Source organism: Glandiceps talaboti, chromosome 11 (assembly GCF_964340395.1).
Source record: "Glandiceps talaboti chromosome 11, keGlaTala1.1, whole genome shotgun sequence".
Taxonomy (NCBI): Eukaryota; Metazoa; Hemichordata; class Enteropneusta; family Spengelidae; genus Glandiceps; species Glandiceps talaboti.
In genome coordinates, this window is record NC_135559.1 from 9,868,759 (window position 1) to 9,890,802 (window position 22,044).

The 22,044-nt window shown below is 34.9% G+C and overlaps 1 protein-coding gene across 1 annotated transcript; it reads left to right on the forward strand.

Moving 5' to 3' along the window:
* Positions 1-9,067: 9,067 nt before the first annotated feature.
* Positions 9,068-20,648, forward strand: LOC144441991 (cubilin-like). The gene is made up of 8 exons (XM_078131263.1): positions 9,068-9,389; positions 10,603-10,962; positions 11,357-11,485; positions 13,818-14,183; positions 15,321-15,686; positions 16,824-17,189; positions 18,327-18,692; positions 20,422-20,648. Exons 1-8 carry the CDS (start codon positions 9,068-9,070, stop codon positions 20,646-20,648), a joined length of 2,502 nt encoding a protein of 833 aa, XP_077987389.1.
* Positions 20,649-22,044: the final 1,396 nt, after the last annotated feature.

The following is a 22,044-nucleotide window of genomic DNA, read 5'->3' on the forward strand; positions in this document are numbered from 1 at the left end:
AAACTTGTTAAACCAGTTGTAACTGAACTGTAAGGTAATTAAATCATAGATTTTTGTTCCTATTCACAAATTCTGAACCAGTTGTAACTGAATTGTAAGGTAATTAAATCATAGATTTTTGTTCCTATACACAAATTCTGTGCTATAGCTATCATACATGATGTACACCTAATTGAAAATGAAATTATGAAATGATATGAAATATGACGTTGCAAACTTACGATATTGCATAATTTTCGATCGAAGAATCATTAATTAACAAATGAATCATTAAAATTATGAGCTTCGTGAACAAGCTTTTAAAGGACAGATGGACTTCTCTACCATCAATGCATGTACTAAATTATTCGAAATGTAAAGATTGTGTTCTAAAGATAATGTCTAATTATAAAAAAAAAATTGCCATTTGCTGATTATACACCACGACTGAAAACTACATCAAACTACATCAAACATATAGTGTGCCTTGTTATGGTTAACGTATGTACCAAATGGTGTGAAATTTGAAGTGTGTAATAGATATGGCATAATTACGTCAAAATATAGTAATATCTGTGAGATGTTTGTTGAACCAGATGACGTTTTCTCTCTACTCAACTGTTCTTTTCCTTTCTCTGATTTCTCGTCGGGTTATTTCTTATGCAAATTATACAATAAATCTTTAAATGAAATCAACAAATTTTATAGGACATAAGCACTTTATGTGTAACGTATGTGCTAAATTATATTGAAATTGAAGTATGCGGTCTTAAGATATAGCCTAATTACGAAAATCATTAATTATGCAAATTATTCATTAACACTGTACGGTTTATCAACAAACTTTATAGGACATATGCGTCTCATAATGGTTAATATACTATCTAAATCTGAATGCTATACCTCGGAAATGAGAATGCAACGGAACTTGGGATGTCAACACGGACAAGTGTTTTGCCCTGATAACATTTTGTAGTTGACTTTCCATGCAGTTTTTGCCAAAGATTATTTCCCCCAACGTTATTCATCGTTGAAAACCACAGCCTCTTTTACGGCACCATCCATCATTCATTGTCATAAAACACACAAGGGAATTTCCAAACCAAACAATATGATAGTTAGCCTAATTAGCGTAGACGAAAATCACCAAAAATGAAGAACCTGGTATTATCTGATGAAAGTAGTATGCATGTAGTAACTTTATCTAATCAATGCAAACACTAGATACACTGCTAACATGAAATTGTTCGAACTTCTAAATTATATTTTTGTAAATTAGTATAATTAATCTTCCACTAAAACGTATATGTGTATTGTATAATTATATCTCTATAACCAAACTAGTAAGCTCTGACAAATTTGGTAAAGACGTTTGCAGGATTGCACAGGGGTCTATAACCTTAAAGAGAAAATATCGAAATCTATGGCCATAAATTTTAATCAAAACTTAAACGCGTGTGCTTTGACCACAATAACATGCTGTTGTTGTCTGAGATTCACAAATGTAAACGGAAAGTATCCTCAGTAGGTCGTTTTATTAGCTTGAACATTTCTAAATCTATTTTTTTTCAATCAATAGTATTGTGCAATTGTTGCATTTGGCGTGTATATTCGAATATAAACCAACCCTTAAATTAGACCTTGATATACATCTAAATTGTGTGCAAAATGGCGTGATATAGCAGAAGTTACATACTGATAGTGCAAAAGCTCATAAATCTCTGCAATGCTGATTTGGTAACTACACAGTTACAAGTGACTACGTGCCTGTTACTATACACTGCAAACTGTGATAATATCTTCACTATAAACATCATATAGTTTGCTTCTGGAGAGAAGGAAACTTGTCTCAGATTTCATTCGATGACTAAAAGCTCTCTGATACCAATCGACGATAAAATGTCTGTGGGGAAAAAATCGAGAAGTGAATTATAATAACTACTAGAACTGTGGGGCGCGTCGCTTATTAGCACCCTTAAAATGGACCCCAGTTAATGTATATACATGTATTGTGTTCGAAGATAAGAAAGCAGGTCAGACAGGCAGGCAGGAAGACATAAAACTTGAGTTAGGAGACCCATTGCTAATGATGCCAGATATTATTTCCTTGTCACGTGATCATTAGACAGTATTTAATAACCTGTTATACACATTACATGTTGTACTTCGTTAATATTGACAACGTGTTTTTTACCCTGACGACTGAACAATACAACTTCCAATGTTAAGTGTACCAACTGGACAACGTGTTATCTACGCACACTAAGAAGAAACTGTCAACGAAGTAAGGCAAGTTTTGAAAGTAGTTATAATATATGTATATCAGTTTAAAATTAACTTATGAATGGAATCTTGAATGAATGTCCTTGAAGTGGTTCGATCTATTTTTAAAATAACGTCTGGTTTCTGATAATCAAGTGTAGACAATATAACTGAAGCATAGCTGCAACTAAAAGGTAGGAGACTGAGAAAAAAAGCGTTGTCTAAAGTAATCTTACTATCCTCGGTATCCCGCCGATGGTTGCTTATAATTATGAATATATAATATAATATTGCATATAAAACTTATACTCGGTCGACTCTAAAGAGCTAGCATTTTTTTTCGCTTGGCACCCGGATGACATAAAGTGTTTTGCAGTGACAAGTGATAAACAATAGGGCACATAGTGTCAGTTTTGTTACATTCTACGATTTATTCTACACACACTACGCATAGACGATGGAGCATACATGTCTTTATTCCATATGTGGCCAAAAGTCAGATGTGTTGTACAAAATACATATTTCTTCATTTTAAATTTTATTGAAAGAAGGTAGAAATCTTGCACGAAATACATTTTGTTACATAATACACAACATACATTCTAGAATCAGCGTGCGGTCGTCTACCAGGAAGCTTGAGCTTGCACAAAATACATTTGATATTTTTTCTCCATTCTGTGGCAGCTGCATGTAATTGAATCAGGCCCGTTGCCTACTGTCCTTTTGCCCCGTCAGTTGAATCGAAACTACTTTTAGAAACTCAATGTTTACCTTTTCTCGATATATTTTCTCATTTATCTCCCCACACATTCTTGAATCTCATAAATAATAAATGCCAGAACTTTTTAAAGGACACAATGCTTTTAATCAAAGTAAAAATACTTCAAAGTAAAAATCATGTAAAATGATGTAAATACCAATCCATACACAATCTTAGTTGTTACAGGGAGTTATAGTTTTGACATGACAGCAGTGGGGTGTGTGGTGGCCGATCGGTTAGCTCGTACGCCTCTTACCTCTGCAGCCTGGGTTCGAACCCGCCAGGTGTCGACTGGGTTTGATTCAATTTACCATGGCTAAGCAGGGGCATGAGGCAACAATTCTGATGAAACTCGAAAATGATAATGATGTCATACAGGTAATAAAGGCCCAAGTCAGCTATGAGTCACATTTACATACTTACTTCTTTATTTATAGTATATTTATAGTTCTATATTTTTAATCATTCCATTTCAGGCCTTATACCCAAAATAACAAATATATGTAGACGTATATAATGAGTTTATTAAAATATACTATGAATAAGGAAGTAAGTATGTAAATGTGACTCATAGCTTACTTGGGCCTTTATTACCTGTGTCACATCATTATCATTTTCGGGTTTCACCAGAATTGTTGCCTCATGCCCCTGGTCAAATTCAAGTTGTGACTCAATAGTTACCCCTATGTCTTTTTCCTCATCAGTTTGGGAGAGTTATCTTCTTTGACAATGCACTTCTATGGAATATACAATGCTATGTATGTATGTGTATGTGTATGTGTGTGTGTGTGTGTGTGTGTGTGTGTGTGTGTGTATGTGTGTGTATGTATGTATGTGTGTGTGTATGTATGTATGTATGTATGTATGTATGTATGTATGTATGTATGTATCAACTGATAAGTGAAAATTCATTAAGCTTACGAGAGGCATTCAGTTTGCATCTGGTTTGGTTTGGTTTGTAAGAAAGGACACGCCTTAATCAGTTCAACACCACTCCAAATCGAGAGAAAACAATATCTCCACAGTTGGAGGTTTGCCATGTATTAGATATTTTGTGAAGCATCGCATACAACATTTCCTTGTAACAAACATGACAATGAGTCATATCAAATTCAACCGCAATCATTTCCGACATTTTATTTTAAGATCGTCATGTATTAATATTTTTGAGAGGCATCGCACACATTTCCTTGTAGGAAACAGTAAAATGAGTCATTTCAACATTTCCTTTTAACAAACAGAAGAGCGAGTCATTTCTAATTTGCAATATGTTTTGCTACTGTCATTGTTTATTAATTTACCTAGGGGTATCCGGAGACATAGGGGTAATTATCGGGAGCTACTCCCATTTATAGGCTCCTTTGGTTCAGTGTTAGTGCAGGAGGAAACCGGAGTAAACCGGGGAAAATCTTCGTCGTACGGTAGAATGAAACTGAACGACACTCTTCTTACTTAGCCCAAGGGCATGAGGCAACAATTCTGGTTTCTTTAACAATATTGAATAATGTGAATATGGACAACATCAACAAGTTCCGTCAAGTTCTTGTTTATAATTATTTCAGTATCTTGAATCGCTAATTAATATATAATTATAATACGCAGAGAAATACATATATTTAACCCGATCGAATCGCGCTGGAATACAAATAGAATATACGGGACATTACAACAGATTGCCGAAACAGTTTACTATTTGAAATGAAGCTCCGAAATGTCGCGTCTTTTGCGAGGGAAATAAACAAAAACACCATTGATAATATTTTACTCTTTAATCAATATTTGGTGCCGAAGAGTTGTGGTAGGCTTGATTCCAGTCTATATTCTTTTCATAAAATTACGTAAAAATAATCGTTAATTTATAAACAGTAGTCGTCATATCCGTGTCTCTTCAAAATATACACTTTGCAAGAAGGAGAAAACGTAACAACATCATTTGACTAATTAAACAAAATTTCTGTTACTCTTAAAAGTTTGCGTGAAACAGAAAGTGTCCGTGAACGAGGGCGATGTGGTTTCAATCTTTCGACGAAAAAGAACACGGAACTGTCATACCCCTTCTTTTTTAGTAAATGAGCAAATCGAGCAAATACTGAGCTCGTGGAGGTTGAATTTTCAAATTCCAAGATTCGAATCATTCGATCTCGCGATCGCGTGAAAAGACAGAGAATTAAATCATACGACTGTTGGAGGCGCTGTTCAATAAGGCGCAGCGTCCCGTAAATTCTATTTATATTCCAGCGCGATTCGATCGCGTTAAATAATATGTATTTCTCTGTGTATTTTAATTAGATATCAATTAACGATTCATGATACTGAAATGATTATAAACAAGAACTTATTAATGAAAAGGTGAACATGAGTCCTTATAAACAGAAACATATCGAAAGTATAGAGAATGTGCAGTACAGGGCAACAAAGAAATTACCAGGTTTTAAAGATTTGACTTATCCAGAGCGATTGAAGCAACTAAAATTACCAACGTTTGTATTTAGGAGAATACAAGGAGATATGATAGAACACAGTCCCTCTATAATATAGAGGGACTGTGAACAGAAGTATACACAATTCTTAATGAGAAGTATGGCCCAGAAATCTCATCATTTCTGAAATTGAAGTCAGACTATGTCAATAACTGGTCTATGAGGCCATGGTAAACAGCTATTTCAACAACAAGCAAGACTTAATCTGGGGGAAGCACTTTTTTCGCTACCTATTATCAACACTTGGAATAATCTGCCAGAAATTGTCATCAATGCATCAACATTTAGTGGTCAGAAAAGACATAAGGTTACGTAAGGATTTTCTCCAAAACCTAATCAGTGCCCGCCATAAATATAATAAATAAGTTTCATCGCGATCACTTGAGTAGTTATTGAGAATTTTTGTATACAGTCAGACAGACACACACACCGTACCCACACCCACACACACACAAAATTGCTGTTACTCTATTACATCACCTCTCGTTCGCACGAGAGCGTTATCTAAAACAATAAATCTAAGAATGCAGAATCATTACGTCAAATGAAAGTAGATTCAAGAAGTATTAATTGATTTGATGAATATACTGATTAATTGAATAATTAATCAAGTTATTAATATTTAAATCAATCCGTATATGTGTACATGTTATTTGTCAAATACCGTTCCATATCTTGCTGCAAGAGGTAATTTTTCCGGTAATAAGGGCTGGCCGGAGTATACCGGAAAAATTACCTCGAGCAGCAAGATGTGGAACCGTTAACCGTATTTGGCAAATAACATACTTATACGTCACCTGCGACTACGAAATTCAATTTTTGAATATCTAAAAATGCTGTTTCATTTTATAACTGTTGAGCGTAGTATCACGTACTTCTCTAATGACTGCAGTGCGGTTGTTACATCTCAGCCCTAACTTTATCATCCAATCAGAGTGCGCGTTTGCTCAGTAGTATGACGTAATATTTACTATTTGCATATCACTCAAAGATATATTCAAACTTATAACCTGTCTGCTCGGTTTGTTTACAAGTGGACGTCCAGTGATCACATGATACAACAAGCAAAAATACAGCTGTTGGTGAAAAATACGCCTGTGTATCTGCAGGGCTATCGACCAATCAGAATGCGAGATTGGTGACAAGTGACGTATAAATGTATGTATGTATGTATGTATGTATGATGAGGAAGTGCAAGAATGATTGAACAAACAAACGAACGAATAAACGAACAAACGAATGATGAATGAATGAATGAATGAATGAATGAATGAATGAATGAATGAATGAATGAATGAATGAATGAATGAATGAATGAATGAATGAATGTACACTCTATAATTCTTAGCGAAGTTTTGTCCGGGGATGTTTTGAAATTGGACAGAACGTATTAGAAAATATGTGTTCATGTGACATTTACATGAAATTTGTGAGATTTGTCGTCACTGGTATGAATCGATTTGACTTATACCATCAGTGTTTGAGTACAGCAGCCCCCCTCCCCTTCACATCATTACAACATATTTCTAGTCTTCATCAAGCTATTCAATTTAGTGGTGTTTTCGCGGATGTACATGGTTTACCGAGATTTCCACTTTAGGTAGAAGTTCATCATTTGAAATCTGATAGAGAAGGGATCTCGGGGATATTTGACCAGTAGAGCCATGATTGAGTTCTGATTTAGATGAAAGACAGAAAGAAACTGGGGAGAATAACTTCTCCCCAATCCGTTTCTCTAAACTAATTAATCTTATCGTCATTTCAATTAAATCAATATTTTGTATACTTACAGCCAAACTTTTTTCAAAACAATAAATTGTTGGCATCTGTAATAAACGACCGATATTTGTAATAAAATTGCCGGCATTTGTAATAAACCAATTGTAATGCAATTGACGATATTTGTAATAAATGGCCAACATCTGTAATAGAAATGTATAATACACTAACGACATTTGTAATAAAATTGCCAATAGACTAACGACATTTGTAATAAAATTGTCGACATTTGTAATAAACTAACGACATTTGTAATGACATTTGTAAGAAACGGCCGACGTTTGTAATCCAATTGCCGCCATGCATCTTAAAGCTGAGTTTTAAGACTTTTATGAACAGCACTTTCTCTGCGTGTTACACTCCTTTAGAGCATTCATATCAAGTGTAAAAGTATACTGTTTCAATTGAATTATTTTTTTACAAGTCCAGCATGTGACCTTTGTAATGTGGTAAATTAGCAAATGAAACAGTATGCTTTTACACTTGATATGAATTCTATAAACGATTGGGTACATACAGAAAATGCTTTACCTTGGTGTTATGGGTTGTACATTCCTTTAAAACAAAGAAGAGTTCTATCGAATTGATTTAGTTTGGTGAGAATAGCGTGTTGAATCGGCATAAAAGGTGATATGCGGGGTGGGGGGGGGGGGTAAATGACCAGGGGGCAACAGACCGGAGTGCAAAAGGTAGGGGGCAACGAGCAGGGTTCACCGTGCCGGGTGGTAACGGGCCTAGAACCCACGAAATATAGGATTAGGCGATGTTCCGTTTCACGAAATACATTTAATACCTTTTTTACATTGATTGCACGAAGTATCGGGCGGTCGTCAAGTAACATAGCTTGCATGAAATACATTTATTATGTTCTGTAGTTGCATGAAATGCATTCTAACCTACCCGCAACATCGCCCGATCAGTCGGACTCTGTGAAATTCTGTAAACAAGAAAGTTTGTCTTTTGGGAAAGATAACCTCTTTGCGTTTCGACGATTACTACTGTCATGAAGTTGTGAGACAAGACTTCCTGATGTGCTCTCCATAAATTTTCACCTGGTTTTTTTTTGCATTTTCATGTACGAGTAGCGAACAACAACTTAGCAAAAGACTAGTAGTCGTAACATGTGTAGTGTGTTGTGATCACTTGATATTTGTCAATTGTTAAACATTGATAACTTATATATCCTTTTTTCTTAGCAGAGAGCAGCGGACGAATAAGACTGAAAATAAGTATTTTGATGATGGCGACAGTGATTTTCCAAATATTTCTCCTGTGTTACTTAATTTTTGAAGGTAAGTGTTCAAGAGGATATTTTGATCACATTTACAGCAAAGTATGTATAGATATCGATGAACGATGACGTTGACCTGTTTAGACCTGTGTAGCCTCTTTAATGACGAAGGATAGCGTTAGCACAAACATTGTTAGGTGCAAACGTACGCAAAAAAAGAAGCTGTTGGTTTTTTTTTCAACTATATGATGTGATAACAAAATAATCCAAATGATGAGGTGTCATAACAAGGACCAGTATGCATTACTGCAATATTGTGCATATGTTATCATATGTTATCATTTGTATTAAATTTTGATGCATCGTAAGTACTACAGAAGCTACAAAATGTATTTATTGTTAGTAGTGTGTGAATTGCATTGCTCTGGCTTTATATTGTTTATATTTATATTGTTAATTCCATTACATATGTACAAATTCCTATATTTCCGGTTGTTATATAAGTCATTGAAATGACATTTTTTTTTATCACCGACAGTGTCAGGTAACCAGTGTGGGCATACATATAAATTGACCATGGAGGAGAATATTATCATCACATCGCCAAATTATCCTGACGATTACGGAAATCATGCAACGTGTGAATGGATTATATATGCTGCATCTCCACTACGATATATTTATGTATCATGGGATGACTTTTGTACTGAGAGGAATTACGATTTTGTATCAGTCGGAAATGGTGACGTCATTGAAGAAAACGTAGTAATTAATCGGCGCTCTGGTTGTCATGAACCAGGTAGCTTTTACTCGACTGATAACAGTGTCTGGATTACATTTGTTTCTGATGGCAGTGTCATATATCGTGGTTTTCAAGTCAACGTAACCGACGCCGCAGGTAAGCAGCACTTCATTAATAGAGTTTCGCTACACGTTCAATGTGTACGCGAACGCGCAACTCACTCACAGATCACGTTCACGTTCGCGTACCAGCTGTGACCTAATTTTGCTTCGGCTAGCCGTTTACGCATATCAATAATAGATTACATGGTTAGCCTAAATATTACATTAATGTTTTGGTTATATGACATAAATAGCGCAATGACAATAACCGTATGGCTCGACATTATTACTTGAATAATCTCGTGTGTTGACAATAAACTCACCCTGTAGTATCTTGACGATTGCAGCAACAGTCATCATCATACATCGTGATTTTGTGCAAAATCAGTTACGTGAAGGCAGCCACACGCCCACAGATTCAAGGCTGCATTTTAAATATTTTATCAAGGAAAACAAAATTACTGAGGTATATTATGTTGTGAAGGGTCAACCTTGCTAAAAGCATCAAACTTTTTGATTATATTAGTGTTGATTTTACAAACAAAGAAATTTCACGTTGTTTACTTACGTGTAAACAGCCGTCGCCACGTTCGAAACGCCCGTGAAACTTGTCAGTACGCAGAGAAGTAGGTCAAAATTGCGACGAAGTAGCACAAAATCTCCTACGTCACACGTGCGCGTACACGTTGAACGTGTAGCCGAAACTCTCTAATATATGAAAAAGGCAGTTATAGACATGACTCGTTCATTCAATTTCGTCTAGCCATTGCAATGACGTATGTGTTTAACAAAATGTATTATCTATACATTCACATGACTGTTGAGAACAAACAAAGCTGAACTTCTGACATCTTTAGGTAAATTTAAAAGTTTAATTGGGTTCATATCATGGGCAAAACATTTCACGACCCCCCTCTCAGAACTTCAAAATTTTTCAAGAGATATATTTATGTATCATGGGATGACTTTTGCACATATCGTTACGATGCGTTTGTATCAGTCAGAAATGGTGACATCATTGGAGAATTGTTGTAATTAACCACCACTCTGGTTGTAACCGACGATAGGGTAACTTTTACTCGAATTTTAGCATTGGTTGGATTACTTTTATTTCTGATGGCAATCTCGTCAGTCGTGGTTTCAAAGTCATCTTAAACGACACTGTGGGAAAGTAATACGTCACCTATGACAACTATATTGCATACATTCAGTTTGCATACATTATTCGTAGCTGTAGTAATTGACTGTGTTCTCTTTATCATCCACAGAATCTGGTGTACAGTGTGGGTATATATATAATCTGACTGCTTTGGAGAATATTACCATCACCTCAACAAATTATCCTAACGGTTATCTACTTGGTGCAACGTGTGAATGGATTATATATGCTGTATCTCCTTTGACATATATTTATGTATCATGGGATGACTTTTGTACCACGGACCAAGGTTTTGTATCGGTTGGAAATGGTGACATAATTGGAGAAAACGTAGTCATTAACCGCCACAATGGTTGTAACCGACCACCGGGTAACTTTTACTCGATCGGTAACAGTGTTTGGATTTCCTTTGTTTCTGATGGCAATCTCGTCAATCGTGGTTTCAAAGTCAGCTTAAGCGATACTGCGGGTACGTAATAACATTTTTATCCTGCAATCTGTTATTCAAAAATATATGACCAGAAAACGTGGTAAATTTTACTGTGCATTCGTCGACTTTTCAAAGGCATTTGACACTGTTGAACGTCAACGTCTCTGGTATCTCCTTTTGAAAGGGGGCATCAGGGGGAAAATGTTTAAAATGTTATTTGCTATGTATCAGGACGTTAAATCTTGTGTAAGGGGTAGTGAAGGTCTGACAGATTATTTTGAATGCCCATTAGGGGTTCGTCAAGGATGCATGCTAAGTCCTTTTTTATTTTCATTTTTTATAAACGAACTACCAAGGGATTTGCAAAGAAACTGTAAGCGTGGTATTCAACTTTGTCCTGATCTGACTGAATTGTTTTGTCTTCTGTATGCAGACGATGTAACACTAATGTCAGATACGATAATAGGGTTACAGCGCCAACTTAATACTCTTAGTGACTATTGTGATATGTGGAAGTTATGTGTTAATCTTTCCAAGACAAAGGTGGTAACTTTTAAAGCAGGTGGGCGTTTGTCGAAAAAAGAAAAATGGACGTACAGAGGTGAACCAATTGAAGTAGTTTCATACTACAAATATTTAGGTGTCTTACTTTCTTGCCGTCTCCAGTGGTCTATGGCTACCACAACCCTGGCGCAACAAGCTAGAAAAGTTTTCTTTAATATTCAAAGAGTAATTAAAAAGACAGGGATGTTATCATTTCACGTTCACTTTAAATTATTTGATACTGTTATCGTGCCAATTTTGACTTATGGTTCAGAAATTTGGGGTTATGATTGTTATGAATCTTTAGAAAGAATACACTATCTTGCTTGCCGTTCTTTTCTCGGAGTATCTAGTAATGCTCCAAACGTTACAGTGTTAGGTGAGTGTGGTAGATACCCTATATATTTGCATACTGCTAAGCGTTGTGTAAAATACTGGGCAAAATTACTAAATTTGTCAAAGAAAAGGTATCCCCGTAAATGTTATGATATGCTTTATTCTATCGAATGTTCTGGTGTAAGAACAAGACCAACTTGGGTTAATAAGGTCAAAAATTTGCTGTATATCGCCAACTTACGTGACGTTTGGGAAAGACAAGAAGTTGGCTGTATTGATAGTTTTGTGAGGTTATTTGTTGAAAATTTTAAAAGGTATTTGTTCACAAAATGGCAAAGTGAAGTTTGTTCAATGGATAAGTTAGTGACATATAGAGAGTTTAAGACCTCACTAGAGCCAGAGAAATATTTGTTCATTGTTAAAGTACCTATACACCTCAAGATGTTAGCCCGCTTTCGTTGTTCTACACACTATCTCAGAATAGAGACTGACAGAAAACACAATATTGAAAGATGGCAACGCCTTTGTCAGTTATGTCAATCTAATGAGGTTGAAAACGAATACCACTTTCTCCTAATTTGTCCATTTTATGACCATTACAGAACAAAATATATTCCGAGAAGATATTTTGAGTTTCCAAGTGAGGCAAACTTTCTTAATTTACTTTTATCCGATAACACTGATTCCATGATACCATTCAAAGGTTAGCAGCTTATGTTTTCCATGCTATGACATTGCGCAAAGAAGTTTATGAGAGTGAATAATCCTGTAATTATTGTTCTTATGACTGCATGTATGTTTTCCTGTTTTTGTTATGTATATATTGTATGATTCGTTATTTGGGCCAATGGCCTTGAACTACGAAATAAAGAGACCATTATATATAATAACATGTTATATATTACAAATATATTGCATACACACAGTTTGATGGTAACGCACACAAAATAATAATTCGTGTCTCTGACTTGCTTCATGCTGTGTATACAATTAACAAAATGAAGTATCAATATATTTTAGTGATATCTTTGAATTCAATTTCTAATTTGTCAAGATGTTAAATGGTTCACAAGACTGATGAGTACAAACAAAGCGGAACGTTTGGAATCCCTATGTGAATTTGTATACAAAGAGAGACGATTACAAGCGAAATGAATGGATGGCTGAATAATTCGGTTAAATTATTCTATGACTTTGACTCTGATATATTTGTATATTTCTTTCGTAAATAGGCCGTCGGCCTCGTAAGGTAATAAGCATATAGTTTATTTTTCAACTCAATGATGATGAAACAAATTTATTGAAGGGAGGTTCAAATATGAAAAGGCATCATTTGCATTTTTGGAATCGTTATCATGAAATTAATATAATAATTAAATGTCGACAGAGTGTTATAGAAAGTAACATTAATAAAAAGGGCTTATTTCAAATAATAAGTTTCAATGTTACATCAATTAAACTGCAGGAATATAGATTACAATACATACGTACTAAGTATACTATTTTTTTTGCATTTATAGTAATAGAATGTATTGTTGTTATCGTACATTGTATTAGGTCTCCAATGTATGTATACATATAATCTGACTAACGGATAGAATATTACCATCACTTCACCACATTATCCTGACAATTACCCATCGTATGCAACGTGTGAATGGATTATATATGCTGCATCTCCTATGAGATATATTTATGTAGCATGGGATGACTTTTGTACCTATGGTTACGATGATTTTGTATGAGTCGGAAATGGTGACATCATTGGCGAAAAGTAGCAATTAACTACCATCATAGTAGTTTTCAGACGACCGGGTAACTTTTACTCGATCTTTAACAGTGTTTGGATTTCCTTTGTTCCTGATGGCAATCTCGTCAGTCGTGGTTTCAAAGTCATCTTAAACGACACTGTGGGAAAGTAATACGTCACCTATGACAACTATATTGCATACATTCAGTTTGCATACATTATTCGTAGCTGTAGTAATTGACTGTGTTCTCTTTATCATCCACAGAATCTGGTGTACAGTGTGCACGTGGGTATATATATAATCTGACTGCTTTGGAGAATATTACCATCACCTCAACAAATTATCCTAACGGTTATCTACTTGGTGCAACGTGTGAATGGATTATATATGCTGCATCTCCTTTGACATATATTTATGTATCATGGGATGACTTTTGTACCACGGACCAAGGTTTTGTATCGGTTGGAAATGGTGACATTGTTGGAGAAAACGTAGTCATTAACCGCCACAATGGTTGTAACCGACCACCGGGTAACTTTTACTCGATTGGTAACAGTGTTTGGATTTCCTTTGTTTCTGATGGCAATCTCGTCAATCGTGGTTTCAAAGTCAGCTTAAGCGATACTGCGGGTACGTAATAACATGTTATATATTACAAATATATTGCATACACACAGTTTGATGGTAACGCACACAAAATAATAATTCGTGTCTCTGACTTGCTTCATGCTGTGTATACAATTAACAAAATGAAGTATCAATATATTTTAGTGATATCTTTGAATTCAATTTCTAATTTGTCAAGATGTTAAATGGTTCACAAGACTGATGAGTACAAACAAAGCGGAACGTTTGGAATCCCTATGTGAATTTGTATACAACGAGAGACGATTACAAGCGAAATGAATGGATGGCTGAATAATTCGGTTAAATTATTCTATGACTTTGACTCTGATATATTTGTATATTTCTTTCGTAAATAGGCCGTCGGCCTCGTAAGGTAATAAGCATATAGTTTATTTTTCAACTCAATGATGATGAAACAAATTTATTGAAGGGAGGTTCAAATATGAAAAGGCATCATTTGCATTTTTGGAATCGTTATCATGAAATTAATATAATAATTAAATGTCGACAGAGTGTTATAGAAAGTAACATTAATAAAACGGGCTTATTTCAAATAATAAGTTTCAATGTTACGTCAATTAAACTGCAGGAATGTAGATTACATTACAGAAGTACTAAGTATACTATTTGTTTTTGCATTTATAGTAATATAATGTATTGTTGTTATCGTACATTGTGTTAGGTCTCCAATGTATGTATATATATAATCTGACTACCGGAGAGAATATTACCATCACTTCACCACATTATCCTGGCAATTACCCATCGTATGCAACGTGTGAATGGATTATATATGCTGCATCTCCTATGAGATATATTTATGTAGCATGGGATGACTTTTGTACCTATGGTTACGATGATTTTGTATGAGTCGGAAATGGTGACATCATTGGCGAAAAGTAGCAATTAACTACCATCATAGTTGTTTTCAGACGACCGGGTAACTTTTACTCGATCTTTAACAGTGTTTGGATTTCCTTTGTTCCTGATGGCAATCTCGTCAGTCGTGGTTTCAAAGTCATCTTAAACGACACTGTGGGAAAGTAATACGTCACCTATGACAACTATATTGCATACATTCAGTTTGCATACATTATTCGTAGCTGTAGTAATTGACTGTGTTCTCTTTATCATCCACAGAATCTGGTGTACAGTGTGCACGTGGGTATATATATAATCTGACTGCTTTGGAGAATATTACCATCACCTCAACAAATTATCCTAACGGTTATCTACTTGGTGCAACGTGTGAATGGATTATATATGCTGCATCTCCTTTGACATATATTTATGTATCATGGGATGACTTTTGTACCACGGACCAAGGTTTTGTATCGGTTGGAAATGGTGACATTGTTGGAGAAAACGTAGTCATTAACCGCCACAATGGTTGTAACCGACCACCGGGTAACTTTTACTCGATTGGTAACAGTGTTTGGATTTCCTTTGTTTCTGATGGCAATCTCGTCAATCGTGGTTTCAAAGTCAGCTTAAGCGATACTGCGGGTACGTAATAACATGTTATATATTACAAATATATTGCATACACACAGTTTGATGGTAACGCACACAAAATAATAATTCGTGTCTCTGACTTGCTTCATGCTGTGTATACAATTAACAAAATGAAGTATCAATATATTTTAGTGATATCTTTGAATTCAATTTCTAATTTGTCAAGATGTTAAATGGTTCACAAGACTGATGAGTACAAACAAAGCGGAACGTTTGGAATCCCTATGTGAATTTGTATACAACGAGAGACGATTACAAGCGAAATGAATGGATGGCTGAATAATTCGGTTAAATTATTCTATGACTTTGACTCTGATATATTTGTATATTTCTTTCGTAAATAGGCCGTCGGCCTCGTAAGGTAATAAGCATATAGTTTATTTTTCAACTCAATGATGATGAAACAAATTTATTGAAGGGAGGTTCAAATATGAAAAGGCATCATTTGCATTTTTGGAATCGTTATCATGAAATTAATATAATAATTAAATGTCGACAGAGTGTTATAGAAAGTAACATTAATAAAACGGGCTTATTTCAAATAATAAGTTTCAATGTTACGTCAATTAAACTGCAGGAATGTAGATTACATTACAGAAGTACTAAGTATACTATTTGTTTTTGCATTTATAGTAATATAATGTATTGTTGTTATCGTACATTGTGTTAGGTCTCCAATGTATGTATACATATAATCTGACTACCGGAGAGAATATTACCATCACTTCACCACATTATCCTGGCAATTACCCATCGTATGCAACGTGTGAATGGATTATATATGCTGCATCTCCTATGAGATATATTTATGTAGCATGGGATGACTTTTGTACCTATGGTTACGATGATTTTGTATGAGTCGGAAATGGTGACATCATTGGCGAAAAGTAGCAATTAACTACCATCATAGTTGTTTTCAGACGACCGGGTAACTTTTACTCGATCTTTAACAGTGTTTGGATTTCCTTTGTTCCTGATGGCAATCTCGTCAGTCGTGGTTTCAAAGTCATCTTAAACGACACTGTGGGAAAGTAATACGTCACCTATGACAACTATATTGCATACATTCAGTTTGCATACATTATTCGTAGCTGTAGTAATTGACTGTGTTCTCTTTATCATCCACAGAATCTGGTGTACAGTGTGCACGTGGGTATATATATAATCTGACTGCTTTGGAGAATATTACCATCACCTCAACAAATTATCCTAACGGTTATCTACTTGGTGCAACGTGTGAATGGATTATATATGCTGCATCTCCTTTGACATATATTTATGTATCATGGGATGACTTTTGTACCACGGACCAAGGTTTTGTATCGGTTGGAAATGGTGACATTGTTGGAGAAAACGTAGTCATTAACCGCCACAATGGTTGTAACCGACCACCGGGTAACTTTTACTCGATTGGTAACAGTGTTTGGATTTCCTTTGTTTCTGATGGCAATCTCGTCAATCGTGGTTTCAAAGTCAGCTTAAGCGATACTGCGGGTACGTAATAACATGTTATATATTACAAATATATTGCATACACACAGTTTGATGGTAACGCACACAAAATAATAATTTGTGTCTCTGACTTGCTTCATGTTGTGTATACAATTAACAAAATGAAGTATCAATATATTTTAGTGATATCTTTAAGTTGAGTTTCTAATTTGTCAAGATGTTAAATGGTTCACAAGACTGATGAGTACAAACAAAGCGGAACGTTTGGAATCCCTATGTGAATGCATATATAAAGACAGTCGATTACAAGCGAAATGAATGGATGGCTGAATAATTCGGTTAAATTATTCTATGACTTTGACTTTGATATATTTGTATATTTCTTTCGTAAATAGGCCGCCGGCCTCGTAAGGTAATAAGCATATAGTTTATTTTTCAACTCAATGATGATGAAACAAATTTATTGAAGGGAGGTTCAAATATGAAAAGGCATCATTTGCATTTTTGGAATCGTTATCATGAAATTAATATAATAATTAAATGTCGACAGAGTGTTATAGAAAGTAACATTAATAAAACGGGCTTATTTCAAATAATAAGTTTCAATGTTACGTCAATTAAACTGCAGGAATGTAGATTACATTACAGAAGTACTAAGTATACTATTTGTTTTTGCATTTATAGTAATATAATGTATTGTTGTTATCGTACATTGTGTTAGGTCTCCAATGTAGGTATACATATAATCTGACTAACGGAGAGAATATTACCATCACTTCACCACATTATCCTGACAATTACCCATCGTATGCAATGTGTGAATGGATTATATATGCTGCATCTCCTATGAGATATATTTATGTAGCATGGGATGACTTTTGTACCTATGGTTACGATGATTTTGTATGAGTCGGAAATGGTGACATCATTGGCGAAAAGTAGCAATTAACTACCATCATAGTTGTTTTCAGACGACCGGGTAACTTTTACTCGATCTTTAACAGTGTTTGGATTTCCTTTGTTCCTGATGGCAATCTCGTCAGTCGTGGTTTCAAAGTCATCTTAAACGACACTGTGGGAAAGTAATACGTCACCTATGACAACTATATTGCATGCATTCAGTTTGCATACATTATTCGTAGCTGTAGTAATTGACTGTGTTCTCTTTATCATCCACAGAATCTGGTGTACAGTGTGCACGTGGGTATATATATAATCTGACTACTTTGGAGAATATTACCATCACCTCAACAAATTATCCTAACGTTTATCTACTTGGTGCAACGTGTGAATGGATTATATATGCTGCATCTCCTTTGACATATATTTATGTATCATGGGATGACTTTTGTACCACGGACCAAGGTTTTGTATCGGTTGGAAATGGTGACATAATTGGAGAAAACGTAGTCATTAACCGCCACAATGGTTGTACCCGACCACCGGGTAACTTTTACTCGATTGATAACAGCGTTTGGATTTCCTTTGTTTCTGATGGCAATCTCGTCAATCGTGGTTTTAAGGTCAGCTTAAACGATACTGCGGGTAAGTGATAATATGTCATTTGTGACAACTATATTGTATACACACAGTTTGATGGTAACGCACACAAAATAAAAATTCGTGTCTCTGACTTGCTTCATATTGTGTATAGAATTAACAGTGTCAATATATTTTAGTGATATCTTTAAGTTGAGTTTCTAATTTGCCGAGATGTTAAATGGTTCACAAGACTGATGAGTACAAACAAAGCGGAACGTTTGGAATCCCTATGTGAATGCATATATAAAGACAGTCGATTACAAGCGAAATGAATGGATGGCTGAATAATTCGGTTAAATTATTCTATGATTTTGACTTTGATATATTTGTATATTTCTTTCGTAAATAGGCCGCCGGCCTCGTAAGGTAATAAGCATATAGTTTATTTTTCAACTCAATGATGATGAAACAAATTTATTGAAGGGAGGTTCAAATATGAAAAGGCATCATTTGCATTTTTGGAATCGTTATCATGAAATTAATATAATAATTAAATGTCGACAGAGTGTTATAGAAAGTAACATTAATAAAACGGGCTTATTTCAAATAATAAGTTTCAATGTTACGTCAATTAAACTGCAGGAATGTAGATTGCATTACATAAGTATTAAGTATACTATTTGTTTTTGCATTTATAGTAATAGAATGTATTGTTGTTATCGTACATTGTGTTAGGTCTCCAATGTATGTATACATATAATCTGACTAACGGAGAGAATATTACCATCACTTCACCACATTATCCTGGCAATTACCCATCGTATGCAATGTGTGAATGGATTATATATGCTGCATCTCCTATGAGATATATTTATGTATCATGGGCTGACTTCTGTACAGCATACAGAGGTTTTGTATCGGTCGGAAATGGTGATATTGTTGGCGAAAAAGAGTAATTTCACACTATTATAGTTGTTCCAGACGACCGGGTAACTTTTACTCGGTCGGTAACAGTGTTTGGATTTCCTTTGTTCCTGATAGCAATGTCGTCAATCGTGGTTTTCAGGTCAGCTTAAACTATACCGCGAGTAAGTAGAACGTCATTTGTGACAACTATAATTATTGCATACCTATGTTTGGTGATAAGTCACAGAAAATAATAAGCTGTGCTCCTGACTTGTTTCATGTTGCATATAGAATTATCAAAATGTAGTATCCATATATTTTGGTGATATCTTTGAATTCAGTTCATAACTTGCCATAATGTTAAATAGTTCACAAGCCTGACAAGTTCAAACAAAGCGGAACGTTTGGAATCCTTATGTGAATTTGTGTACAAAAGGAGTCGATTGCAGGCGAAATAGTGAATGGATGACTAAATAATTCGGTTAAATTATCCTATGTGACTTGGACTTTGATATATTGTATATTTCTTTCGTATATGGGCCGCCGACCTCAAAATGTATTTCATTTTTAAACTCTATGATGATGAAACAAGTGATTGAAGGGAGGTTCAAATATGAAAAGGTATTACTTTACATTTTTTGTAATCGTTATCATGGAATTAATATTAAATATCGACACATAGTATCATAGAAAGAATACTACTGTAAGATTAAAAATTAGATAAATTCTAATAATAAAATAGGGGTTATTGGAAACAATATGTTTTAATTTTATGTATATTAAATTTTAAGAATGTTTGTAACTAGATTACATTACATACGTACAAAGTATAGTCATTTTTCTTCGCATCTATAGTGATTGAATACTGTCTTATTATCATACATAGTGCCAGGTCTCCAATGTAGGTATACATATGATCTGACTACTGGAGAGAATATTACCATCACCTCACCAAATTATCCTGACAAATACCCATCGTATGCAACGTGTGAATGGGTTATATATGCTGCATCTCCTTTGAGAGATATTTATTTATCATGGGATGACTTTTGTACCTATGGTTACAATGATTTTGTAGGAGTCGGAAATGGTGACATCATTGGAGAAAAGTAGCAATTAACTACCATCATAGTTGTTTCAGACGACCGGGTAACTTTTACTCGATCTTTAACAGTGTTTGGATTTCGTTTGTTTCTGATGGCAATCTCGTCAATCATGGTTTTAAAGTTAGCTTAAACAATACTGCAGGAAAGTAATGTCATTTATGACAACTATTATACGTACATACAGTTTGCATACATTATTCGAAGCTGCAGTAATTGACTGTGTTCTCTTTATCATCCACAGAATCTGGTGTACAGTGTGGGTATACATATAATCTGACGACGTTTGAGAATATTACCATCACCTCACCAAATTATCCTAACGTTTACCAACTTGGTGCAACGTGTGAATGGATTATATATGCTGCATCTCCTTTGAGATATATATATGTATCATGGGACGACTTTTGTACAACGGACCAAGGTTCTGTATCGGTTGGAAATGGTGACATAATTGGAGAAAACGTAGTCATTAACCACCACATAGGTTGTTACCGACGACTGGGTAACTTTTACTCGATTGGTAACAGTGTTTGGATTTCCTTTGTTTCTGATGGCAATGTCGTCAATCGTGGTTTTCAAGTCAGCTTATACGATACTGCGGGTATGTAGAACGTCATTTATGTAAATTAACTTTTGAGAATGCTTTAACTATAGATTACATTACATACGTACAAAGTATAGTCATTTTACTTCGCATCTATAGTGATTGAATATTGTTTTATTATCATACATAGTGTCAGCTCTCCAATGTAAGTATATATATGATCTGACTACTGGAGAGAATATTACCATCACCTCACCAAATTATCCTGACAAATACCCATTGTATGGAACGTGTGAATGGATTATATATGCTGCATCTCCTTTGAGATATATTTATTTATCATGGGATGACTTTTGTACAGGTCGTTACGATGAGTTTGTATGAGTCGGAAATGGTGACATCATTAGAGAAAAGTAGCAATTAACTACCACCATAGTTGTTTCAGACGACCGGGTAACTTTTACTTGATCGTTAACAGTGTTTGGATTTCGTTTGTTTCTGATGGCAGTCTCGTCATTCATAGTTTTAAAGTAAGCTTAAACAATACTGCGGGAAAGTAATACGTCATTTATGACAACTATATTGCATGCATACAGTTTGCATACATTATTCGAAGCTGTAGTAATTGAATGTGTCCTCTTTATCATTCACAGAATATGGTGTACAGTGTGGGTATACGTATAATCTGACGACTTTTGAGAATATTACCATCACCTCACCAAATTATCCTAACGATTACCTACTTCGTACAACGTGTGAATGGATTATATATGCTGCATCTCCTTTGAGATATATTTTTGTATCATGGGATGACTTTTGTGCTGCATACCATGGTTTTGTATCGGTCGGAAATGGTGAT

Excerpts from the sequence above, each read along its gene's own strand:
- LOC144441991 (XM_078131263.1), top strand. The coding sequence starts at position 9,068 with ATGGAGGAGAATATTATCATCACATCGCCAAATTATCCTGACGATTAC. Across the intron at positions 10,963-11,356 it reads CAGCTTAAGCGATACTGCGG|ACGATGTAACACTAATGTCA; the intron begins GTACGTAATAAC and ends TTCTGTATGCAG. Across the intron at positions 14,184-15,320 it reads CAGCTTAAGCGATACTGCGG|AATCTGGTGTACAGTGTGCA; the intron begins GTACGTAATAAC and ends TATCATCCACAG.